General features: G+C 39.3%; 1 protein-coding gene across 15 annotated transcripts in view; it reads left to right on the top strand.

The window, feature by feature from the left end:
• Window positions 1-26,190, top strand: part of FNBP1 (formin binding protein 1) — a 138,556-nt gene that overhangs the window by 40,261 nt on the left and 72,105 nt on the right. For all 15 annotated transcript variants that reach the window (XM_072429894.1, XM_072429897.1, XM_072429892.1 and 12 more), the window contains exons 2-4: window positions 455-570; window positions 11,793-11,849; window positions 12,415-12,562. In XM_072429894.1, the coding sequence (XP_072285995.1) occupies window positions 455-570; window positions 11,793-11,849; window positions 12,415-12,562 (321 nt within the window). The remainder of the gene's footprint in view (window positions 1-454; window positions 571-11,792; window positions 11,850-12,414; window positions 12,563-26,190) is intronic.

Genomic DNA, 26,190 nt, shown 5'->3' with positions numbered 1-26,190 from the left:
GTTTGTAATAAGGATTGTATGATTTTTTAGCAACACTTTTTTCCACTGTAAATCTAATGTCAACATATTGATAACATAAATACCAGCTGCAACAAATACTCCACCAGTGATGTTTGAAAAGTCTAAGCTCCCTTCTGCACCCTTTCTGCTTTGATACACTCTTTGTATTTGAATCTATTTTTAAGCTCCATGTGCTAATAAAAACTGACTGAGGGGTTCAGTGGAAAAGGTTAAAACTGCAACATTGATATGTTAAAAATAAATATACAATGCCATTAGCTGTAAGCCATTTCCAGATGCACTTTTTGTGTTGGGTTTATTATGGTGAAGTCATACAATCATGCTCTGGGCTGTGTACTGTTTTGGCATACTTGCTCTTTGGCAAAGTTTTCATTCTATGCTCCACATCACAACTTAACCAGCCACTTTTTTTTGTCTCTTTACATTATTGCAGGATCAGTTTGACAACCTAGAAAAACACACACAGTGGGGGATTGAAGTACTGGAAAAATACATCAAGTTTGTGAAAGAGAGAACAGAAATTGAAATCAACTATGCAAAACAGCTCCGGTAAGCTTTGATTGTGCAAGTTTATAACTGTCTGCATTGCACTCATTGTCAAGAGAGTAATAATAAATAGTACTTAAAAATAGGTCCCAAAACCTGGTATAAATAATGTAGATCTCTAATTTTTGGCACTGTGAAGTGTTTATCTATTATTTTATTGATCAGGGAATCTTTTTCAGCACAATCCGTTATTTGCTAAACTTGAACACACTTAGCAGGCAACTCCCTTCATCTACTGGGGGGTCAGGCCAGAGCTAAGACTTTATTCTTAAAGTGGAAGAATAACTGGAAGCACTTCTTAAAGTGGAAGCAAAGTCTTTCAGATACCTCTCAGTTAAGTCCATCTAATGCAGCTTTCTGTGATCGTGTGGCAACGATGCTGCACTGCTCCTGATTTTATTGCAGAGTTGTCGCTCTCATGTAGTCTGCATTTGCTTGCACTAGAATGGGATGAGATGATGTTGCAGGGAATGTGGCTATCAACATTGTCACCACTAATTTATAAGTCTGTAGTTTGTCAGTCTGCACCTAGTCCTACCTACTGCTTTTGTATTGGTAGGGCTGCCTCTGTTACTGGACCCCCCTCCCAAATGTAATCTGCAGTGTCTGGAAGGGGGAGTTTGTGAGACAAAAATGGAGGAGGATTTGTCACGGGGGGGGCGGGGGGGGGGGGGGGGGGGGGGGGGGGGGGAAGGAGACTTGTGCATCAAGGATTTGTTAGTTGGAATGTAAAAAAATAGCATTTATTTGTGTTTTTAGTAAAACTATTTTGAGATAGATAACACTGGGGAACAATTTTGGACAATTTTTTTGTTGACTTCAATTTTTAAGCCTATATACACTAAAATAGGTATGCTGATTCTGAATGTGCAGTTAGTTTTCTTCTATCACATCAAGTTTTTTTCTCTATGGCTTATATTAATGCGATTACTATAGCGTGGATTTGTATAGGCTATTCATTTACACGCAAGACAGTGTGGTCAGAGGTTGTGTGCTGCTCTACGTAGTGAATAAGCAAAATTTATTTTTCTACTTACACACGTATTTCCTTTCTTTTCAGATCATGACTGGCTCGCTTTTTCTCGTCGTAAGTGCCTAAACATCCCTGATTCATTTTGTTATATCTGTGGCAGTTTCAGAATTACCAGGGCGAACATCAGCACATTTGTAGAGCAAGCCTATTTGTCATATTACAAAGTTAAACTTGGTGATTAAGATAAGTCTTGGGCCCCTCATAAGGTGTGCAAACAGTGTGTTGAGGGTTTACGGATGTGGACAAAGGGAACACGTGATAAGATGCCGTTTTGTATACCTGTGGTTTGGTGAGAGCCAGGAGATCATTTCAGTGACTGTTACTTTTTTATAGTGAAAACTTCAGGATATTACAAGAAAAATAAATGTAACACAGAGAATCCTAGTCTACCATTGGCTATACGCCCAGTGGCTCATTCAGATGAAATCCCAGTGCCAGTTTTCGATACACTATCCTTTCTTGAAGAATATGATTATGGTGATGAACTAGGTGACAACTATGATGAAGAGTTTGAAATTGAAGAGGTCCCAGTTTGTAAGGGATTTGATCAGCATGAGTTGAGTGATTTGGCACGTGATTTGGGACTGTCGAAGAAGGCTTCAGAACTCCTAGCATCAAGACTGCGTGAGAAAAACTTATTTGTAAAAGGAATTAACGTATCACACTTTCCAACCAGAGAAATCGCGTTTCTGCGGTACTTTAGAGCTGACAGTGGCTTTGTGTATTGCCATGACATACCTGGTTTATTTGAGGAATTGGGAATTCCAATCTATAACTCAACTGAATGACGACTATTCATCGATAGCTCAAAGCGGAGCTTAAAGTGTGTCCTCAATTCACAATGGCAATATATTTGGGTCAGTCCCAATTGGCCATTCAGTTTCACTTTGTGAAGAATATGCAGACATAAAGAGAGTCATTGAGTTGCTGCATATCACCAACACAATTGGGTCATCTGCGTTGACCTTAAAATGGTATGCTTCCTTCTTGGTCAGCAATGCACATACACCAATTATCCCTGTTACCCGTGCATGTGGGACAGCAGAGCTTGTGATGGACAGCAGGCATTGGGTGGAAAGGAATTGGCCTTCAAGATCTGCCCTAAAACCTGGTGATCCAAACATTCTACATGAGCCACTTGTTGGTAAAAAGAATATTATATTCCTACCTCTACACATGAAACTGGGTCTGATGAAGCAGTTCATTAAAGCTTCGCCAACTGAAGGAGACTGTTTCGTGTACCTCATTTTGGTATTTCCTAGCCTGTAAAAAAATAAAGGTCTGTGTGTTTGATGGTCCACAGATTCGCCAGCTCATCAAAGATGAACATTTCATCAGGACAATGTCAGAAGTTGAAAAGAATGCTTGGTTATCATTCAAAGCCATTGTCAAGGACTTTCTTGGAAACACACAAGCAAATAATTACACAGGAATTGTCCAGAAACTCTTGGAGAGCTACAAAATGCTTGGTTGCAATATGAGCATCGAGGTGCATTTTCTGCATAGCCATCTTTTTATCTTCCCCAAAAACCTTGATGCAGTCAGTAATGAGCAAGGTGAACGATTCCACCAAGATTTGAAGGTCATGGACGGTATCAGGGTAGATGGGATGTACATATGATGGCTGACCATTGTTGGAGCATCTGGAGGGATTGTTCTAACACTGAATACTCCAGGAAAAGCTAAAAGCATAAATTTTTACCTTAACCGCTTACCCAATTAATTTTCAAATGTTTCACTGTAAACAAAATGTCATGGAGTAACAATAAATCATATGTATGAACAAAAGAAATTTAAATAAACAGTAAATTCATGTTATTATTTCCTTGTATTTAAAATGTGTATGTTTTTTGACAAAAATGAAGGGTACCCTGTATCGTAAAAACTTGATGTGATATAAAAAACTGGGGTCATTTCTGGATTCACCACCAAAAAATTAGTAAAAAAACAAGTGTGTAAGATCTAACTCAACAAAAAATGCGTTCCCCAGTGTAATACTTCAATACTTTAAGAGACTGACGAGTATGTGGATTAGGGCAATAAATAAATGGCTGCTGATAGATATAATGTGTAGGCATTAAGAAGTGCACATACCTGAAGAAGCTTTTAGTGCCTCACCCTACCTGAATGCCAGTCTGTTGTGATGGGACATATAGTACCTTTAGTGGAGACACTAAAGTTATGTGCAGCTAAATGCCAGTGAATTCCATGTTTTACATTTATGTAAATGTTAAAAACAAATCTAAGAATACTTTTACATTAAAAAGTTATCCCCTGCAACGTAAAAACCAATGCCATCCCCTCATATTGCACGCTTTCTTTTCTCCTTGGTTGTTTACTGAGCATGTTACATTCTGTGAATGATTAAAGAAAAAAGGGCTGACAATGATGCATCCTTGAATAGGAGCTGCAGATTTCATATGAGGAGCATTTGGTGCCTAGCAATTGAACCAATGGCCTTTGCATTTTCTGAATTTTGAAATTCCGATTTTTCTTTGATTTAGAGTCCTCATACTTTTTTCAATGATATTTCTGGGAGCAAATACAAAAGAACATTTGTTGAGGAAAGTGAGAAAAAAAAATATTTGAAAAGGTATTTCTTGCAGCCTTTTAATATGCATATTCTTTGCCCCTTCCTGCCAATAAGTCATGAGCTAGTCTAGCATGCAGATCTATCTCTTTATTTTTGTATTTCTTTACTGTGTTTGCTCTCCCTAACATGGGAATCTGCTTTGCTGTAAATTTAGCCCTTGTAGCTTATCTGTGGTTAGAGTTACAGGATATTGAAGAGTTTGTGTTTGGTTTGTCTAGTAGATATCCATAGGGACTGCAGACATCAGAGACAAGACTTATGTGTTTTCACCATCCTTTAATGTTGGTGCATTTGCGTAGCTATGAAAACGGCATGATGTCTAACCCCTGAGGCTCTGGTTGTGCTATTATATTGGTATCTAAGTCTAGCACATCCACCTGTGAGTTTGCAAGTACTAACGTTTTTATTTACTTAGGTGCCGAAAAATCGATCTGACTATTGTTTAGTACTTATTGCAGTTCTCTGCAAGAAAAAGAAATACATTTTATTATTATTATTATTAGTTAATAAACATTTAATTATTTGTGCGGACATGCACTGGCCTAAAATATAAAGAAAAGGTAGCAACTTGTCATTTTGGCAAATAGTTTGTATGTCACTTGAATTAACTCATATGTCCCTATGGAATCTCTTTGGGTCCATTGGTGCAAAGCAACAGCTTCACTTGACGACTGCTCTCCCTCAGCTGCACATGCTAACCGTTTATTTGCTGTCCTGCAACTCCATTCATCCAAAGTGATAAGAACAATCCTTGTGTAAGCAATAAAACCTGAAAACTCTGGCTACATCTGACACAGATGAGTAGCCAAGTAACAGTGATGCCATGTGGAAGGGTCAGTTATTCATATGTTCCCCTATATCTGAAGTGCCAGGTATATGCTTTTGCAGCTAGGGTTAAATCAAGTGGCAGGAGATTATAAGCAAGGTGAATATTGAATGTGCTACTGAAAATGGTAGCTTGTTGCTTTGTACAGACATGTTCACATTAAAGTTTATCACTAACTTTCTCTTACATTTCTTTATTTTATTATGTGTGAGTTTAAAAGGTTATTTACTACCACTGCTTTGGCCCAACTGCATCTTGGACAATGAAATAAAAAAAAAGTTTAGTCCTCAGAGTCTTTAAAACATAAGAAAGTTGTGATTGCAAGAACCATTCTTTTCCCAGTGCTATTCCCCACACGCTTGCCCAATCACCAATTCCTCACTTGTGCTCTACTGGGTTGGATGATCCCCACCATTACTCATCTAACTATCTGTGAGCCCAGGGTATCAAGCTTCCACCTCCTGCCCTGGGGGCTACAGGAGGAATTATGCAGAGAGCAGTGCTACATCAGTGGAGAAAAGATTGGATTAAAAGGATCTGTGATGACTCCGGAAACTTGAACAAAAGTTAATAATATAGTGTTTTTTAATGGATGCAGGGGTGCACCAATGGGGAGAGGATAGAGGGGAAATCAAGGAGAGGGTATTTAAGGGCATGCATTCAAGTTAAAATATAAAGATTAGGGTAAAATGGTCGGCTCAGTGGTTAGCACTCTGGCCTTTGCAGCGCTAGGTCCCAGGTTCGAATCTCAGCCAAGACTCTTATCTGTAAGGAGTTTGTATGTTCTGCCCGTGTTTGCGTGGGATTCCTTTGTGCTTTCCGGTTTTCCTCCAATATCCCAAAGCCATGCAGGTAGGTTAACTAGCTTCACAAAAACTGCCCTTAGACTGTGTAATTGACAAATAAATATGGTAGGGATGTTAGCTGAACTCCGAGAGACAATTGGTGACATGACTATGGACTTTGTCAAACAATGCGTTATATGTCAGTGCTTTCTAAAACAAGTTAATACTAATACCGTATTTTTTGCCATATAAGACGCACTTTTTCTTCCCCAAAACTGAGGGGGAAAAGTTAGTGCGTCCTATACGACAAATGTGTTAGAAAAAATAATTAAAATATACTCACCCGATACCCGATCCTGCGTGTGTCTCAGGCTGCAGCGTGTCTCTCTTCTCTCCTCTGCCAGCATCGTGTTTTCTCCTGTCTGTAAAGCAAAGCGAAAGAAGCCGGCATAGCGCCACCTGCTGTTCCCTGTCCTAACTGCCGTACAATAGAAAAAAAGCACAGAGTGATCAGAAGGGGAATTTGAATGACAGAGTGATCAGAAAGGGAATTTGAAAGGTACAGAGTGATCAGAAAGGGAATTTGAATGGCACAAGAGTGATCAGAAGAGGAATACCGGTATGAATGGCACATGAGTGATCAGAAGGGGAATAATCTTTCAGAATCTTTTTTTCTAGATTTTCCTCCTTTAAAATTGGGTGCGTCTTATATTCCGGAGCGTCTTATACGGCGAAAAATACGGTAATAAAACCATGACAAATAAACAATATGTAGCCAAACAAGAATGACTGAGCTGAAGTTGAAGCATTGCTATTCATGTTTCTCTGTTCATTGGTGGCTGTGTATTAGTTCATGTTTATGCAAAATACTCTTTGTGTTATTGTAAAATCAGCCTTGTGCCCCTGGCTTTCCGCAGAAAATGCAGGTTAAAGATCACGCTGAAGATTTTACAAGTTCCCATGTCTATCTCACTAAATGTCACTGTGACGCACACTTTGACAAGGCGGGAAAATATAGACTGTCTCTCTTCTCCAGACTTTTCTGCTTTCTGAAGTTTACCCTATTTTATTAATAAAATTTTGTATGCTTATGAATATAGGTTTTAAAGCTTTGCCTTTGCTGGGGTTGCCTTTGTTTCTTTCTTGTAGTTTCAGTTTAAAAACACACAATGTTTTTTTTTTTCTATGTGAAGCATAGTTGGCATAATTTTAGCTAATTTCAGAGGAGACTTTGCTGCTGTGCTGCTAAAATTAAACTTCAGAATATTGTATATCCAGTTATGTTGTTTTATTTTAAATAATATTACTTTATATTATTGAATGTACTACATTTAATCTTTTGCATGACGGGCCTAATAAGAAACTCAAAAATCCTTATCTAAATAAATCTTCTCTTCCTCACTGGCCACAGAGGATATAAATCCAGTTTGTGTGCACCAAATGACTTTCAGAGAAGATCTGTGGGAAGTGACCAGCAGTCCAATCCACTACAGGCTGCTTGAAGAAATCTACAAGAGGGGACAGATACAAGACCGGTTACCCTGGACAAGTAGAGAAAGCAGCAGTAATGAGACCAAAACAGAAAGCTCCAGCATGGAGCCATTTGCATGCAGATCTTCATAATTATCGCTCACTTGTGATGCCACACCTCTGTGTTTCAAAATATTAATATCCAGTAAATAAAAATGGCAAGCCATGGACAGTTTAGCTACAGATTCTAATGCACATTGCATATGAACTGGAATGGCATGGGCACTTTTAGTACAGAAGAGCCCCAAAAATAGTGCAAGTCCGATGGCAAGGCTAGGGTCTTTATTAAATATATTTGCATGCTACCATTGTGAACATCTCCATCTGAAAACCACTGACTGGCTGTCATGGTGATCCAATGACTTCACCTTTTCCAGAGACCTGACTTGCATACAGATCAGGAATACTAGAATGAAACATGTGCATATTGTTGCAATGAGCCGTGCTTGCATACAATGTTCCTTTATGACATAAGAATTTTAGTCTGCTTTGCAGAACTTTCAAATCTAATCCATTTAAATCTGAGTGAGGAATGAGGTTGTGGGTTGAGAATCTGGATTCAATAGACATGCCCTATGTTTAGTACATGAACATGATTTAGTAATCAGTTTCATCTCGGTTTTCAGTATGACGCAGCAATGCTGCCATTGTATTGTTTATTTCCTGTTCACATCTTCTTGTTGGATGTAGAGAAAATTGTAACCTCGGACCTGCGGGATCTGAGAGTGTCCTAATGTATCAGCTCCACCCAGAAAATATATAGAAGTGGGCTAGCAAGGGGAAATAAAATCTAGCAGCTCAGCCGTCTGCATCGTTTTTTAAAGCACTGAATCTTACTGCTTCCCCTAAATCATTTTCTATGTGTGGCATGTATGGGTGCATGTAGTGCCTTAGTCAGGGGTGTAAGGAACCAGAAACTGCACCTCAACCTCACGACAGTCTAAACATAGCTAAGTAGAAGCAAATTTGTCTGCTCATACACTGTGCTGTATTGTATTGAATATGGCCATTGAGCACCAGAATAAAGCAAAGCTTTCAGAGGCGTCTCCATACTGTTCAACAAGCCAGCTAGCAATTCTAAACTGTTCAGTGACTAATTGTATTGGATGCCTGGAGTTTCTCTTTAATTCTGCCAGTGTTCAGATTGCTCATTGTATGCCAATAGCATTGTGATGTGTCAGATGTCCACTCACACAGCTAGAATGCTTTGCAACTTGGGTGTCCACAGAGATGTTTTTACCCTTCCAGTCTTCTTCTTTTCCTCCCCACCCTGCTGATTTCCCAGCTGCCACAAGCTTTCCTTATATAACCGCAAATCATTGAGAAAGCATTACTCAAGTCATCTGTTTTTATCCCCGTTTCTGTTATCCATCCCCTACAAGAAATACAACTGCTTTGTCCTTTGTCATCAGTTGTTCCAGGTAATGCAGGTGGAGTTTGATTCCCCTACAATCCGTGTGGATATTGATAGTTGTAAAATACACTGTATAGTGGTATTGTATCCACTTTCCTTAAAGTGGAAGTAAACGCAAAACAATAAAATCACACTTACCTTCAATCCCCCAGTTCAATCTATCCGTCGGGAGGTTTCTTCCATCAGGTCCAGCGTTGTCCCGGTATCTGTCTCCGGCCCAGCGTCCAGGGAGTGCCAGGTGCTGACATATTCTCCTCTATTCTTCTGGGTTCTTCTTCCTACATCACCTGATCTTGCACTGCGCAGGCACGAGATCGGGTGATGTAGATTGGGGAAAAAAGTTTCCGCTCTTATCCATGCGCTGTTTTTTTTCTCCATTGATGAAAGAGCTCCTTCTGCACATACCCAAGCAGCCAAGTGCTTCCCGGGGTGCATGACCTAGGTATCCTTGGAGGCTCTGTGCTCCCATTCACTCTTGATTGCCTAGGCCAGAGGTAGGCAAACTCCGGCCTTTAGGCCAGATATGGCCTAGCCAGTAGTTTGTTCCGGCCTAAGGCCCCCTGGCTGATGCGTTAACACTTCCGCCGCTGTGGTAAATGGGAAACATTTCCTCTCCTCCATATGCATTGCAGAGGAGAGGGATTTCCCGTCAGGGGGCGTTACTGGCGGGGGGCAGAGCCATTAGGGCGGGACTCGAGAGAGAGTCCGGCCTAGTTTGCCCCTGCCTACCCCTGAAATGGCCTAGTGGCCAAAAAGGTTTGCTGACCTCTGGCCTAGGTGATCAAGAATTAGGGGGCGGTACTGCACTTTTTTTTTTTTTTTTTTTAAAAAGGGTGTTGCATAAAAAAAAATCACAAACAACACACACAAACAAAATGTTTACTTTAATTAAAAGGGTTGTCTACCCTTTTATGTAAAGTAAAAATTCTGAGTTTAGGTACGATTTAATAAAGCTGGTACAAAAAAAATTATTACAGCAGTGTTTTCCATTTCATTTTCATGTTAAAGCTAAACCCCAGGCAAGAGTTTCATCCAAATAGGGTGGGTTTCTGCCAATGGGGACACTTTTTCAGGGGTTTCCTGTTCTATTCAAGATCTACTCTAAAATTTAAAAGCCACATCCAATAATTACTTTATGGTAAACAATATGTGCTCCATGGATATGCACTATAGTTTACTCTTGAAGAGAACCTGAACTATGAAAACTGTACCCCCCCAAAAAAATAAAAAACTTGCAGCACTAGTCAACGGTATTACTTGTGGTCACCCTGCTGCTAGTTGCTAGTCTCTTGCCCATCACAGACTTATCATGAATTGTTCCACAGTGTGTTTCTGCAGGGAGGTTGCCATATTGGTAAAGGAGAAGGAATTTGCTCCTTAAAAGAACATCCCTTCCCTCCCTTCTGTACCCACTTTACCCACTGTGTACCATGCCTGCACTGCATTCAAGTAACAGTGATAGTCACTCTTTAGCAATTACTGTGGGGAAAGGAGGTGTGGGGTTGTGGATTAGTTCCCGGAGGTCAGGCAGGGGTATCCTTGTACTGCAGGTCCCCAAGTACAGATTCCTTTCCAGCAAGGAGAACAGTGAAGTATTGCCCTCACCAAATCTTCTGAGACATTGATGAGGGGTAGCAGTGCTTTAGATCTCACTTTGCAGATATGAGTTATGAGGCAATGTGCACAGGAGTGCCAAGGCACTCTCTCCTATCAAAAAGCCACAGATCGGGCTACTGAACAAGCATGCCTAGGCACAAGAAGTGTTCTGCTGTTTTACAGGATGAATTCCAGTAAACCTTCTTCTGTGTACTACTTCCTTTTCAGTTGTTTCAGATATCATAGTCTATCTTCAGTTTTAGGTTTCACTTACAATGTTATTTATCAAGATATATAAATTATAAAATACACAGTTTATATTGTTAATCTGTATTCAATAATTAGGCACTTTTACATTATAATTCTATTAAGTTGTTTGTGTCTATTCCTTTAATATTGTACCTTTTTTTCTTACACTTATGTGTGAGACCCCTGTGTTTCTGTCCAAGGTCTCAGTCTTCGTTTTACGGTTGTCCATAATAGAATGCATATTATCCACATAAAGTAAATGTAGGGGGTCAGCTCTCATAATGTAAAACATATGAAACATACGGATATAATTATTTGTGCTGGGGGCAAACATTCTCTGCATGTTTAAGCATGTAATTTACCTTGAATTATATAATAAAGAACACTTTTCATGTTTTCATAATATTATGGAACAAAAGAAGCAGCGGTCCAGCAATTTAATATATGCTTGTCACTCCACAAAAATGTAACCTTGATTCTCTGACTTTTGTACCTTACCATTTCTTATTCCTAATTTGTTTGCACTAGGTGGACATGAGGACAGTATAAACGTTTCTCTTTAAAATGTTCAAACCCTCTTACCCCTTGCCTTAATTGCAGTTTGTTTGACGTCAGAGTAAATACTTAGTACTGGTTGTTTTTTAGTTATATAGAAGTTTTTATTAGGTTGAGCTCGGGTATATGACATTTTGGTATCATTTGGCCCAAAAAATGAGGTCAAACATTTGCTGATATACCAGGTATGCCTCTACCGTTCACAGTATTTTTTTTACAATTGCCTAAGACACAGTCCTGTTGCAATACAACCACCAAGCTAAAATACTTTAGTGACAAGTAATGGCACACTAATTGGATGGTTGGACCCGGACACCCTTAAGTTCTAGGATGGTTGTTGGGAAAGCCGAAATATACCTGTAGCTCCCAGGCTTTACACATACATAGCACCTTGACTTTTTCAAAAATGAGCAAGGCCCTTGCATGTATTTAACAAGTATAATTGCCACTGATTTGTGTTTGCCCATCCAATCATAATTATAAACTGACGCCTGGCTGTTGTTTCCTCTGTCAGTTGCTGTGTTGCTATAAACTCTTTTATTTTGCAGAAGTGGAAACCCTTAAGATGTTTAACATAATTGTTTTTAACAGCTGAAGCCCATAAAAAATTTACAATAGTTGTCTTTGTGTTTTGTTTTTTTTAGGAATCTTTCAAAAAAGTACCAGACAAAGAAGAACTCCAAAGAAGAGGAAGAGTCAAAGTGAGTGTCACGTTTTTTGAAGGGGTGGGGAGCTGCTATGGGGTGACACATGAATGTTCTCTGTGCAGGGTGCAGTCGGGGAAGTGCACAAAAAATTCAAAGGATGCTGATGTCTGACTTTTCTAAATGTCTGCTGAAATAGAACTTCCTCTAAATTCAATATTCTGCAATATTTGGTTCACATATATCACATATCAAACATATGGTTGCATAGCACACCATTGGTATTTGCACATTTTTAGGGGAGGCTGTGTTATTATTTTTATTTATTTACCCCATCTAGTTTGCAAAAGTGTTTTCATATGTTTATCAGTACCTATATATGCCTGAAACAATTCCTGGGCACCTGTTACTGTCTACTGTCCACTGCAGCTAAAAATGCCATACAGAAAACAATGCTGGCCTGAACCTAGCCTGTAACAGTTTCGACAACCAAGGAACTCTACATATCTGATCCGGCCAACTCACATATCTTCAGTCATCTGGATGACAAATTATATAATAAATATCTATAGCCCTGCCCCCAGAATATACTATTAGAATGTATTGTGTGTTTATATTGCAGATACACATCATGCAAAGCCTTCCAAAACACACTGAATGAAATGAGCGACTACGCCGGGCAGCATGAGGTCATCTCTGAGAACATGTCATCACAGATTATGGCAGAGCTTACACGCTTCGTTCAGGAGCTGAAACAGGAGAGGAAATCGGTACGTTTTTGTTGTTTTTATGTTACTGCTTGCTAGCACTGTCTCTGCTGTCACACACTTTGAATAAAGAACAACTGAAACTTGTTAGACTGTCACAAGCCCTTTTAATGAACTTGTAGTTTGCATGTTCAGTCCAGGAGGTATGTTAAGCATCTCAACTGGTTCAGGACAGAAGAAACCAAAGTGAGCTTGTCATAATAAACGTAGGTAAACTTAAAAAAAAAAAAAAAAAAAAAAAAGACTTTAAATTCTACCTTTCTATAGGTGACGCTGTGGTGCTCTAGACCAGTGGTCACCAAACTTTAGGACCTCAAGGACCACTAAATCCACGGAATGCGGACTGTGAATGCGTGGGGAGCTGTGTGTCACTTCTCCCAGAGTGACGTCATGATGCCAGAACCCGCCTACACTCCAATGGCAGGCTCAGACCTGCTTGCTAAACATCCAGGAGGGACATTAGCATAGGGCTGTGGACGCAACAAAAATTGTGTCCACAGCCCTGCGCTACTGTCGTCCCCAGGATGTTTAGCAAGCAGGTCTGCGCATGTGATAGAGTGGGTGGATTGTGTCCATATGAGGGACAGAGCCACGGATTGCCGGTTGGCAACCGCTGCTCTAGACCTCCCTACTTAGTGGCAACACTCTCGGAATAGCAGTTGTTTGCATTCTGGGTTTTCCCAGTCTGGGCAACTAACAGTTGCAATGTTTATAGGTGCCAAAATATTTGCAATTCTATGCACTCCACCAGATCTGTGAGCTCACTGCTCTAGGCTACAGTAGAACAATATTTCTTGGTTACCTGTCTGACTATCAAATAATGAAGCAGCATGCCAATTAGGTAATTTCTCTCTCCTTTCTCATAAAAAGCACCTATTTTGTGTCTATAGTATACATCTGTGTCCTTAGTACAAATCTATAGTTCTTTTCAAAAGAACCCTGGTTGGGTCACAATGGTGAAAGTTTCTCTCCCAGTCTTGGTCTGATATGTAGGGTAATATGGGAAGGTAATCAGATTTCAGGTACATCTACTAACAGCATTTCAGAATTCTTTTTAATGAATAACAATGCTTTAGTTATACCTCATCCGGAATAGTGTCCAGTTCTAGAGATCGAATTTACATATAATATATTTATATATAAGATATTTTAGTCCAGGGGTGGGAAGCAAAACCGGTGAAAGTTGAAACAGGAACATAATATGTAAAATTTGAAGGAAAGGGAGGGGGGGGGGGGCATGATTGAAACCTTTACATTAAATGTATGAAAAACTTTTTTAACATGAAGCTTACATCTAGAACATGGGAACTTGATTGCAAAATAGCACATGTCAAAGCTAACCACGGAAAGTATTATTAAGTAGTTGATGTTCATTAAGTTAAGTTGATGCTCGGAGCAGACCTCTAGCTGTGCTGTGACCTCAATTATGCTATCTTTATAGAATGTTTGTTGAATAAAGATACATAAAGGGCAGGATTTATTTAAAAAAAAGAACTAAACACTGGGGATACTCCCCTGTGTTGCTTCTATCACGGGCACCACCATCTTTTCTTCCACATTCCAGTCTTTGGGAAACTTGATTGGCAGGGCCAGAAGGATGTAATCCCTGCAGAGGTGCACGGCAGTTCATTCAGTCTTGGCATCCACAAGGAAAGCCGGGATTGCCAGGTATGCCTGGTAACAAAGGCTGAGCTGTGTGATCAGGTGGGTAAGAATGCTTACTTTCTGTAATAAGGACCTGCCTGATGCCAGACAAATTTCAGATTTCCCCTCTTCCTGTTCCTGATGCTCGTGTAGAAATGTTGGCATATGGTTGTTGTTTAAGACCCAGACAATACAAATAATGTTAAAGGTTCTCTCCCATCATAACTACAGCATTTAGTAAAAGTCATGAAGCTGTATCCAACCCCTACTTATCTAAAACAAAATTGAAAGCTTTGTCTGTACTTTGTAAAAAACTAATCAAGAGTTACTTTGGTGGGGACCTACCGTATAAGTACATAAGTTCTTTTGTGAACTGTGTGCAAACCCTAATATCTGTAAAGTAGTACAGAGAGAATAAAAGAGAAGAAAGCAGGTCTTTTTGCACAAAACAAAATCTTATATTGATTATATCAATTTGTAATTCATCAATATGCAGGTATTGATGATCGATTATTTGTCATACAAAAACAAACAAATTAGTAATACAGCGATATACATAAACATATATAAATATTCTCATTGTACTTTCTATAAACTAGAACAAAAAGGCATGCAATTAAAATTGGTGTAATAAAAGCTTTTGTCATGTCATGACTCAGATTGCTTCTGTCATTCTACATATTTTTCACTGGCATTGCATACTTTCAGTAACTATTAGCAGTAACTTTAAAACATGCTGTGCAATATTAGTCAATCAAAGAGGCATAAACCTGTGGTTTTCCAGACCACAGATAGACTGGAAGATCCAGACAGAATCCCTGGTCACACTAAAAGGCATTTTGCAGACAGCTCGGAGAAATGTCACTAAGAAATCTGCAAAAAGTATATAAAGTTAATATGGCATGCGGAATTAAAAATTCACCTAAAATGGGAATGAAACTGTACTGCTCTGCACCTTTCACCTAAAATATAGGTTTCTTGTCTGCATTGTGAAATTCAGCACTGTACAAGGAGACATTTTCGTAGATGAAGGGAAATACATAATATCTAATGAAGCATGTCTGTGTGAGAGCTGAGCCTGGAGGGCTGCGTTCAGTAATTCTAGGTCATAATTCCCAAGCGGCCTTCAATCCACGTGTGCCAGGGTAATATGGTTAGAGAGTGATTGAATAATGCACTATAATACACAGGGATACTTCTCATCACTGCTCAGCAAGCTGCCAAGGAGTCTGAGTCTCTTAAAAGTGTACGTTAAGTAACTCATACCCTGTGTATCATCATTTCCCACAGCTACCAACTCCCCCCGCTTAACTATTTGATGCAAAACCCACTGCAGAAAAAGGGCGTTCTGATAAATGTATGCAGGAAAAATGTAAAGCAGACCTGTCATGGTTTGCATCATTTGTAAGGTCACATTGCGGCTTGTGAAAAACACACATGGGTGCGTCCAACTTATGCATACACTTGGCCTGTTTATTTCTAAGTGAAGTTAAGTTTCCCTTTATTGTAAGATTTAAATAGTTCTTTAAAGGAGGAGAGTGAGTTTGGCATGTGACCCAGTACATGAAAGAAAGATTGAAGGGTTAGTTTTTTTTGTGTGTATTTTTTTTTTTTTTGTAGTGTATGGTTAGAATAAGAAAGGGATACAATCTTTGCCAGGGCTTCCCATTTGGGGAAATTTCCTCCCACTTCCTGTGGCAGAGACAAAACAGGGTTGAGAATTTCCCTGTCCCAGAACAAGTGTACTTATAGGTAGACTGTTCTTTAGGCCACAACCCAACATTTTGGATTTCCCCTCACTTTCCAATGGCTTTGATTGAGGATGATCTCTAAAGGGCTGAATTGGGGCATAAATCGTATTTAAAACCAACATAATCTCCAACTTTTTCCTTCTCTATCCAAAACTTAAATGTTTTGCCCAGATAGACACTTTAAAGCAGAACTTTCACCAAAAACAAATTCACTTACCTTTACTTGTGAAAAGCTCTCCATTCATCCAGAAAATGCAGTGTTGTCTTGGCTCCCCTCTTCCTCCAGGGCTCCCCGTTTCATCCACTGCCGCCATATTTGTTTTCAGTCTTCATTGTTCTTCCCTACATCACCAAATACATTACCGATCTTGCACTGCACAGGTGTGGAAGGTGATGTGTCTTCCCCCATGTGTGAGATCAAGTCTTTTTTTTTACATTAGAGGAAAGTCCCTTGATGATTGCATGCACACAAGGAGCAGCTTCCCAGGATATGTAATGCAAGTATCCCCAGAGGCTGCAGGTTTACCCTTCAGTTTTTACCACTGCGGCTGTAAAGACAGAAGTGGAGGTGACCTTTCCATAAAAGTGGTGAAAAAAGCCGTATAGTCACCCTTTTTCATAATGTTAAAAATGTGAATATAGGTCCTCTTTAATCACCAAAATTTAACAGTTTTGGAAGTATGGCTCAAACTGAAAAATCACTTTTAGTAACACTTTTTGGTGGTTGTGATGTCATCCTGGCCATCATTACAATCTACTTGTTTAATATGTGGTATGCAGCATTTAAGGCGGCTGCTGTATTTGCAGATATGCAGAGTTAATGATACAGGTCTTTGGGGAGCCTATAATCAATGTTGAGTGGATACAGACAAATAATGAAACTCTATAGTCATCTCTGTAAATTAGGGGCTGACACCTGACATCCTGTCTGTACCTAACTTCTCTTTGACAAACCTCTCCCTATATTCATCAGGCACCACTGTCATGGAAAATTCTAATAGCTTTATAAGGTAATATGGCAGACAATTATATTCAGAATATGATTTAATAATATATTAATTATATATAATATATTTTTTCTTACTTCATATGCCTTTATTTATAATATCCTCATCATTTATATACACTTCAAGGTGTTCAACAATAGTCGTAGAGTTTGGAGCAAACTAAAGCCAGCCATGGTTGTACAACCCCTTTACTGTGTTGGCTCCACAACAAAGAATATGTGATCAATATTCTAATGAGACTAATCAAAAAAAATAATCAAACCATAGTCCTCCATCAAGTCTGGAGAGCTACTGCTTTATTTGGATTTTGCAGTGTCAGTTGGCTGTATCAGTATTATGCCCATCACTTTTACTCACTGGAACAATATATATGTGCCGGAAAACTGACCATGATACAGATCAGTTTTTTTCAATGGCTTACATTTAATCTTCATTGATTATACTTTTTATTCCAATATAATATGTGTAGTCAAAATGTGGAACAATGCCAAGCGACTCCTAATGGTAAATCACTTGTTTGTGATCATTAGTGCTTAAGATTAATTGCAACTTGCTCCAAATGTTTGGTCATCTTTGGATTTACCAAAACTTTATTGAATATATTCAGTTTGCATCAAGCAGATCTTTGCAGTAAATACTAATTTTGACCTTTTCTTGTAAATATCAATCTTCGCCTCACCCCTTCCATCTTTTGAGCAGCGATATTGCCCCTGCAGTGTAGGGGCAGCCTTATTGACCAATACAGGGTATGGAAATGGCCAGGTCACACTAAACTCTTAACAGAATAGTAAAACTTTATCTAAAACTTTATCTGCTGATATGTCTGAATTTCCTGACTGTGAAGCACATAGTCATCATTTAGATCTATTCTGGATGTGCACCGTCTGCATCATCACATGATATTGGATGAAAAGACTCCTGTGTGTGTTACCCCTCAGACCTGTAAATGACACTTTGTATTCTTAGAACATAATCCGTTCGGTGGTGCTGGTCTGAAGCAAGCAGTGTAAATGTGTGAGAAAGTCTGCAGTGTCACTGGAGGAAAGTTTGTAAGGACAAAGCTGTTTATGTCCGTTCAGCTGTACATAATGCGGCTTCAGACAAAGCAGTGAGCTGGGCAGTAAATGGCGTCCCGGCCTCTGATAGGCAGTGCTTGTCACTGCTTGTTACCCTCTTCCCATAGGAGAAGGAAGCTGTCATCCTAAAAACATGGCCCATCTATAATAAACCCCTTACAGCCTGAACATATAGATGAGGTCTTGCTTCTACTTTTCCTGCTTCTTCCTGCATTGCCACACTGCCAGCACTAAAAAACAAAAACAAAAAAACATTTCATAGCCTTTGCAGCCGGGTTCTGATTATCTGCTTTAATCCATGTCACCTGTCCAGGTATCAGACGTGTGTGGTTAATCCATTTATGACCTGGGGTAATTCAAAGTGTCTACAGTAATTAAAGCCCCAAGTGTAGGTCAATGCGTGACCCAAAGTTCCCTCTAGATCAGTAGTCCCCAACCTTTCAGACCTCACGGACCACTAAATTCATAAATCCTGTGGACCATCAATATGAATTTTTTTTTAAAAAGATAAATACATTTGTAAAATAATGATCTTCCTAATGGTGCTGACAAGGACTGTGGAGGCTCTGATTCATTGATCAGCTCACGGTTAAGTGAAGTATTACTATTATTACTATTATCATTAGTTGCATTATCTTTGGTATTACTAAAGAAATGCAAAATATTTGTTTACTTTTTCTCACTCATTTTGGGTTTATTTCATTGGAATCTAAGACCAAACAAGAAATAATAGTTATCAATGTCAAACTATATGATGCCAATAAATATAATAGGTAAAAAAAATACACAGCTAAGGTCATACTTACCTAAAAGATCATCTGAGAAATAAACAAATAAAATAAAACAATCAGATGAGAATCGGTATTCAGGGAGCTGGGTGACTGGTGTAATAGTGTAATGGTTGTACTTAAGCATACGGCTCGGCAACAATTGCCTCCTACAACTGAACACTACACTGACGCCACCCTGCGCCTCTTTGTTTTTCTGTCTCTTGTGCAGTTCGTGAATTCAGTGCAACATAAAGGCGAAAATCATCAATCAGAATATAAGAATTTATTAGATTATTATTTTTGTTTTATTATTAATAAAACATAAAAATTACAAATAATGTCCAAAAATATTCTGTAGACAACCAAAAGTTTTTCACGGACCACTAGTTGCCGACCACTGCTCTACATCATGTCCCAGCATTTATTTACTGTGTTCATGTAGCCAGAAACATCTTTTAAATTCTTACAGGAGTAGCTGCTGGGAGGTCAGTTCCCAGAACCACATTGCTCAAGATCCTTTTCCCTACAAATACTATGTGGTCATGTTCTTGGGAGTCAATGCAGCAGCTCTGTTTTGCTTTGAAAGAAATCATGAGTGGAACAAAGAAGGATGAGGGATAGAGCCGACAGCATTGACTGGCATTTCATTGCAGAAAAAGCACTATGTTTTTAGGACAGAGTATTAACATTTCTCTGTATTGCCTGTAAGAGGGGCAAGTTTTTTTTAACTTTGTCTGAATTCATACTGTTTTATTTTTTTTGAACAACAGTGTGCTGATGAAATGAAAAAAGCCTGCTTTGTTTTTTTGTATTTCTCAACAATTTTTTCCTCCTAGCAAGCATTGCCCTCGCATATGTACCTAAATTTATTCAGGCCCCACATTTTCCAGTCTGATTGTACAATCTTCTAGTTTTGGATGTTCCCCATCATCTATATGCAAACTTTTTCCATTGTAATCTACATACAAATACAATTCCGAGGGAAGTATGGACAACCCCCAGTAACAGCTTCAGCAAGTATCTTCAAATTAAAGTTCCTGAAAGCCATAAGTAACTGGGTGACCTAACTCTCCATAACTTCCAAAAACTTGGTTGACTGACCAATAACATTTTAGTAAAGCTCTCTGACACCTTGAATGCCTTTTGATATTTTGGCTGTATGAGGGATAGGGAGTGGTTGTCAATGTGAGTTGTTGGCCCACCATGCCTTTAGTTCACAGGTGGCTTCCCGTGCAGGTCATTCTTCCTGCAGTGTCCTCTCCTGGTGCAGAGGTGTGTCAGGAATTAGAACGCTGGGTGTGCCATTACATTCTCTCCAGTGTTACTCTACTTGAACTGTACAACATAAAACAGTATTTGTTGTCCTAGGATCATTATCCTGAATAAAACCCTTGTTTATCATTATCATCTGTGTATTTTGTCAGTGTTCACTGAATTTTAAGTAAACATTAAGAAACATTAGGCAAATATTTGTCTGCTGAACCATCTGTCTTTATAAATGTTTGAATTATTTTTTTGTCTATAATATGTAGAACTTTATTTGTCCAATTTTACTGAGATTGCATCCTATTCATTTTAATTTTAAGAATACTTATAAATCCAATCTGCATCTCACTTGTTCTTTTCTGTGTTAAATTGCACAATATCATTTTGGGTTTTTGTCATTTTTTTTAATTGGCTGCAGACAGGTTTCCTTTTTCAAGAGTGATACTATTTCTAAATTATGGTGGCTCAATCCAAAACATGCCACTGCAATGTTAACTTCCTGTTGTACTGCTGCTTTAAACAGTTTGATCCACCAGACCCTACATCACTACCATGTCCTGGGGTCAGCAGAAGGGGTCATATAGCGCAGCAAAGGTACAGGTGTCCAGCACTTTCAGAGATGTTGAATTCTGAACATTCTTTGGGTAGCAATTTATTTTTATTATAGTGGTGTTATAATAGTAACAGGAGCTTTTGCATCTCGGGAAACCGTTTTAAAAAGTTGCAAAAGTTGAAGTTGAAACTTTATTTTGTAATTTTGGTATGAGTGGGAAAGGGCAGAACCTCCCTCAAGTTTTTATTGCTTATAACGGTAAGACCATTTGGACCGCTGGACTTCCAGCTGTGATTATCCTAGTTTACTTCAACACTGCATGTGAATTCACACTGCTGTCCCCAAATTATAATATATGTATGAGCTGGAAAAAGAAAAAGTGGTTCTTTAATTTCTTATTGTAACAGTATTTATACAAAGTCATTTAGCAGCCAAAAGTCTTATACTTGTTTGGGTAGCTATTCTTTTAATCAAGATATCTCAAAAGGTCCTGCATTAGCATATGTGAACAGTGTGTGCATACTTACTGAAAAGTCCCTGGGCTAAAAGGGGCTGGGGAGAATACTGAACTAGTTTCTAGTACTGTCTGTGGTCATCTTGCAGCTGTTTTTTCCCCATTACTGACTTGTTCTGCAATGTATATATATGAAGGCAGCCACCTTGGTAAAAGTAGAGCTTTTCTTCCTCATATCATAATATCTAGCAAGGAAAACAGCAGTGACATCACGAAGGATCATTTAAAATCCATTGAAACCAGCAGTTAAGCTGCGTACACACCTGCAATTTTTCTCGTTGGAAAGGATCTTTCACGATCCTTTCCAACGAGAAAAGACTGCACGATGCATGAACGATGCTGTACATACAGCACCGTTCATGCTCTATGGAGAGGGGAGGGGGAGAGCGACGGAGCGGCACCCTGCTGCGCGCTCTCCCCTTCCCTTTCATTAGGATCGGTCGTCGTCCATGGATCCGCCAGGACGGTCGTCGGACGATGGACGACGACCGACTGTACACACGGCAGATTTTCGCCCGATAATTGGCCGATACCGATTATCGGGCGAGAAAAATTTGCCGTGTGTACGCAGCTTTAGAGGCAGCAGTTGCTCAGAGCTTTATGTATAAGGGGGTGCTGAGAAGTTCCTGGCTTTGCCCCCAGATGAAATAGAAAAATGAGTGTGGGAGCATATGACACTAATATCTTAGTATGTAACTGTGCAAATATCAGGTCTTTGCGATTCCTAAAATTGTTTTTTCTTTTAGTGAGAAGCTGTCATGGCACAACCAAGTTTCACGTCGTTGGAGTTATGGGCCGTCATGAAGTTTTTGTTTCTCCTGGGAAAGTCAGCAAAGGACAGTCACAAAAACTGGAGGAGAAGTGTCCTTCCTTACCCTGGAGAAACTTCATGACGGCCCGTAACTCCAACGACGTGAAACTTGCTTGTGCCTCTGCCATCACAGCTTTTCACCAAAAGAAAAAACAGTTTTAAGAATCGGAAGGACCTGATATTTGCACAGTTGCATACTAAGATATTTGGCTGTCATATGCCCCCACACTCAATTTTCCATTTCATCTTGAAGGGGGCAAAGCCAGGAACTTCTCAGGACCCCCCCTGGTACACAGCTATAAGGGGTAGGTAGTACTGTTCTTTTAAAAAGCCAAGCTTGGTTGGTGGGGACACTTTTTAGCCAAATTTTAATTGTTAGCTATAACATACCAGATTCTTAGTTTTGGGCTTCAAAAGTTCCCTGGACAATACATGGTGCATGAGGATTTAAAACAGAACTAAACTCTCTCACCTCGCTTTGTCGCCAGTCTAAACATCTTAACTCCTTTTCCAGATTTAGGATTTTTGACCATCTTGAGTAGCCAGCCTGTAATGATCTAACTCCTGCACATGTGCACGAAGTTCATTTGTTCTCGGCAAGGGTCAGCTTGCCCTCCAAAAGATTGCAAAGAGGCAGATAATTTTGTTTTATTGCAGAAGAAATATCATGTTATTATGGAAGAGGACGACATGTCTCTTCTGCAATTAGGGGCCTTTCTGCTAGAATTTTTTTTTGTTTTTCGTTTTGTTTCTTTTTTAGAACAATTTTCTTATTTTTTGGGACCCCATAATTAGTTGAAATGCACTGAGATGTTCTTAGATTTACAGCTGAGTCATTAATTTGAGAGTTTACATTCATGGCTGGCTTTCTGCTATTTTTATTGCTGTTCTTTGTTTAGTTTTAGCAGCCATTATGAAAAGATAATGGGACTGTCATTATATCTGAGGGGAGCTACTGAACAGGGCTGGAGGCCTCAGCTAGGGATGCTGTATGTAATATGATGGGGACTATTTTAAACCCGCTAAAACCTGGTATCATAGACACTCCAGCATTTCTGTACAACAGTATGTGGAGCAGTAATGATGTCTATACAGTTTAGTAACCAGGAACTTCTGCCTATAATAAATCCCAATTATCAGCCAAAATTATTATTACCTTATATAGTTATATTGCACCGACTTATTAGACAGTTCTTTACAAAGTCCATAGTAATGTTACTGACTGTCCCTCAAAGGAGCTCACAATCTAATGTCCCTACCATATTCCAATATTCTCCAGAAACTTTTTTTAAGCTGGGTGGGAAGAAGCTGTAGGCGGGTGGCAGCCCTGCATTGTTACCCAACATATCAGTAAACACCCAAAAACAACCGAGTGGTTACTGAAAATTGCCGGGTGCTGCACCCAGCTAAAAGGGGCTGGGGGCAACACTGTATTCATATGTCATTAACACAGCCTAAAGCCAACTTTTTGGGGAACCCAATTACCCTAATTGAATGCGTTTGGGATGTAGGAGGAAACCGGAGTGAAAGAAGGAAACCCATGCAAATAGGGGAAAACATACAAACTCTTTGCAGATAGTGTCCTGGCTGCCTTGTCCTGGTTAGATTCCAACCTGGGACCTAATGCTGCAAAGGCAAAAGTGCTAACCACTGATCCAACTGTGCTACCCATATCTTTATTTTTCAACTCTGAATGAAATAGTTAATGTTAATCAAATAAGAAATAGTGTTCTCATAAAGATTTATCTTCCCCATTGTGTCTGATGCCAGGCATTGTTTGGCAACACAAAGTTTCATCTAGGTTTTTACACACAAGGCTGAGAGGTCATAGGAATTAGAGTTGGTCATTAATGATGAATGGTTTTGTAAAGAACAGCAGAGTTGGACAGGAAATAGATAATAAAGGTTAAAGATCTATTCTGACTATTGTTCAGTAAACAAATGTGTTTGTAGAACCATTTCAATGCCAGTAATACCCCTGGTGGAAAAAGAACCTAGAATCTCAAATCTGGAAAGTTAACCACTGGGACACTTTCCGTGCTCTTAAGCCTCATACACACTTGCAATTATAGTCGTTGGAAAGGATCTTTCACAATCCTTTCCAATGACTAAGCACTGCACGATGCATGAACGAGTGCTGTACATACAGCTCCATTCTGCTCTATGCAGAGGAGAGGGGGAGAGTGACAGAGCTGCATCCCGCTGTGTGCTGTCCCCCTTCACTTGGATTACGATCATACTTCATTCATGGTCAGTGGATCTGCCAGGACAGTCGTGCGAACGATAAACGACGCACGCTGTACACACTTCAGGTTCTTGTCCGATATCGGCCCTGAGCTGATTATTGGGTGAGAACCATTGGAAGTGTGTAGGTAGCTTAAGACTTTGGCCATGTTAGAATGTGCAAGTCTTCCAGTGGTCCTAAAGTGGTTCCATACCTTATAGATCATATCCATTAAAACCTTAACCAGTTATTAAACTTTAATGGGTTTACAAACTAAATCATTTACAACAGCCTTTTTGTAATATATGTAGGTGATGAAGGCTGCTGTAAATGTTTTAGAAAGAAATACAAGTTAGGGAGGAACTGAAAACTGAAACCGTTCCTGGAATAAGGTAAACAGAGGGCAAAGGACCAGTAACCGATATTGTCCCTGGTCTCCCTCCAGCCTGTCCCTCATTACTAAACTACCATCCCTTGTTCTATGCTGTGTCTACATGGATGCATCCTGGTATCTGCAAAACTTTGCTTCTTCATATTGGAGCCTCCAGCTTCGATTCAATTAATATATCTCACCCCAAATTTCATGACTCTGTCCCAGCAGTGCCCTATATCAAATTCTGTCGATATACATCTAGGCTCAGGTGTGTCAATACTATTTTCCATGGGGGTTCAAGAACAAAAGGCTTATTTTTAGTATACTGCTTAGGCACAATTCACGATTTTAAATCTCACCTATATTATTTTCCATTCCGCTGTGGTTAGTTACAGCTTTGATAATTTGATTAGTCTTTCCTCTGTGGAAATCAGTGGGTACCATATTGGGAGAATCATGCAGGGCAAGCTTACATTTCGGACCTCCACTTTTCAGTATGCTGCCTGGTTATCATTCTGACCCAATGGCTTACATACTTTCCACAAGCGCACAGATCAGAACTTTTGATTTTTTGTGACTTTTCAATCTGCATGTTCTTTCTGTGTCAAATACTCAAATATTGTAGAAAAGGCAGCCAGGAAACTATTCCCACAAGGTCCACACTGGCAGCCTCCATATTTCTGTCCTTACAGATAACCATGTAATGGTTCCCTGTTGGGAGCTTCCTGGTTTATGGCATTATTAGAGGAGTTTTTCTTACAACTCTCAGACCATATAGTCCGCCTATGTTTGTACCCATCCATTGCTTTTGGCCATTGACTCAGCTGTCAGAAATAATTATGTTGTATATTTCTCTGCAAGTTTGGTTCATATTGTAAAATTAAATGCCATTTATTGCTAATCCTTGCTGCTTTTCGATGTCTGTAGCTGTATTAGACCTGACAATCTTGTCACACTGGTATGGTGACACACAAATGTGCCCTGACACACTGCATTGCAATCTGTGAACTATACTACTACTTATGTTCAAAACCCATCAATCATTTCATCATGGTTACAACTACTATGAAAGCCGATGTAGTGTTTTGCATATGTGTTATGTAAAAAGTTCCCCATACCTGCTGTGTTGTTAAACCTATGTGTTGCTTAATATTTTGGTATAGTATTTAATATGTGCATAGTTTTGTAGGCTCTCATACATTTGTGTGTGCTGCCTTTGGGTATATTGGTTTTCTTCCACAACCTAGAAATATACTTATATTCAACTAGCTTCAACCTAATGTCCCATATCTTCTATGGATGATGAGAGGATACCTAAGAATAACCCATTGATAGAAATGAGCAAGTGTGAACTGGCCCGTGGAGGAAACCATGTTATTTAAAAAGGAGCTCCTATTGCTGAACCCCTTGGGGACTCTTCACCTTAATTAGAGTTAGGGACCAGGGAAAAATTCACAGAACTTATAATATTACTAATATTATATATTTATATATCACTAACATATTACACAGTGCTTTTTTGGGTCCGTAGTCATATCACTAACTGTCACAATTATAATAACTTTCTCTATCTGTATGCCTCAGTCAAGACCATGACCTTGGAAGTACTTAAGGTAGAAGATCATATTAATAGTAATAGTGT

Source organism: Pyxicephalus adspersus, chromosome Z, assembly GCF_032062135.1.
Source record: "Pyxicephalus adspersus chromosome Z, UCB_Pads_2.0, whole genome shotgun sequence".
NCBI classification, from domain to species: Eukaryota; Metazoa; Chordata; class Amphibia; order Anura; family Pyxicephalidae; genus Pyxicephalus; species Pyxicephalus adspersus.
This window is presented reverse-complemented; position numbering and strand designations above follow the sequence as displayed.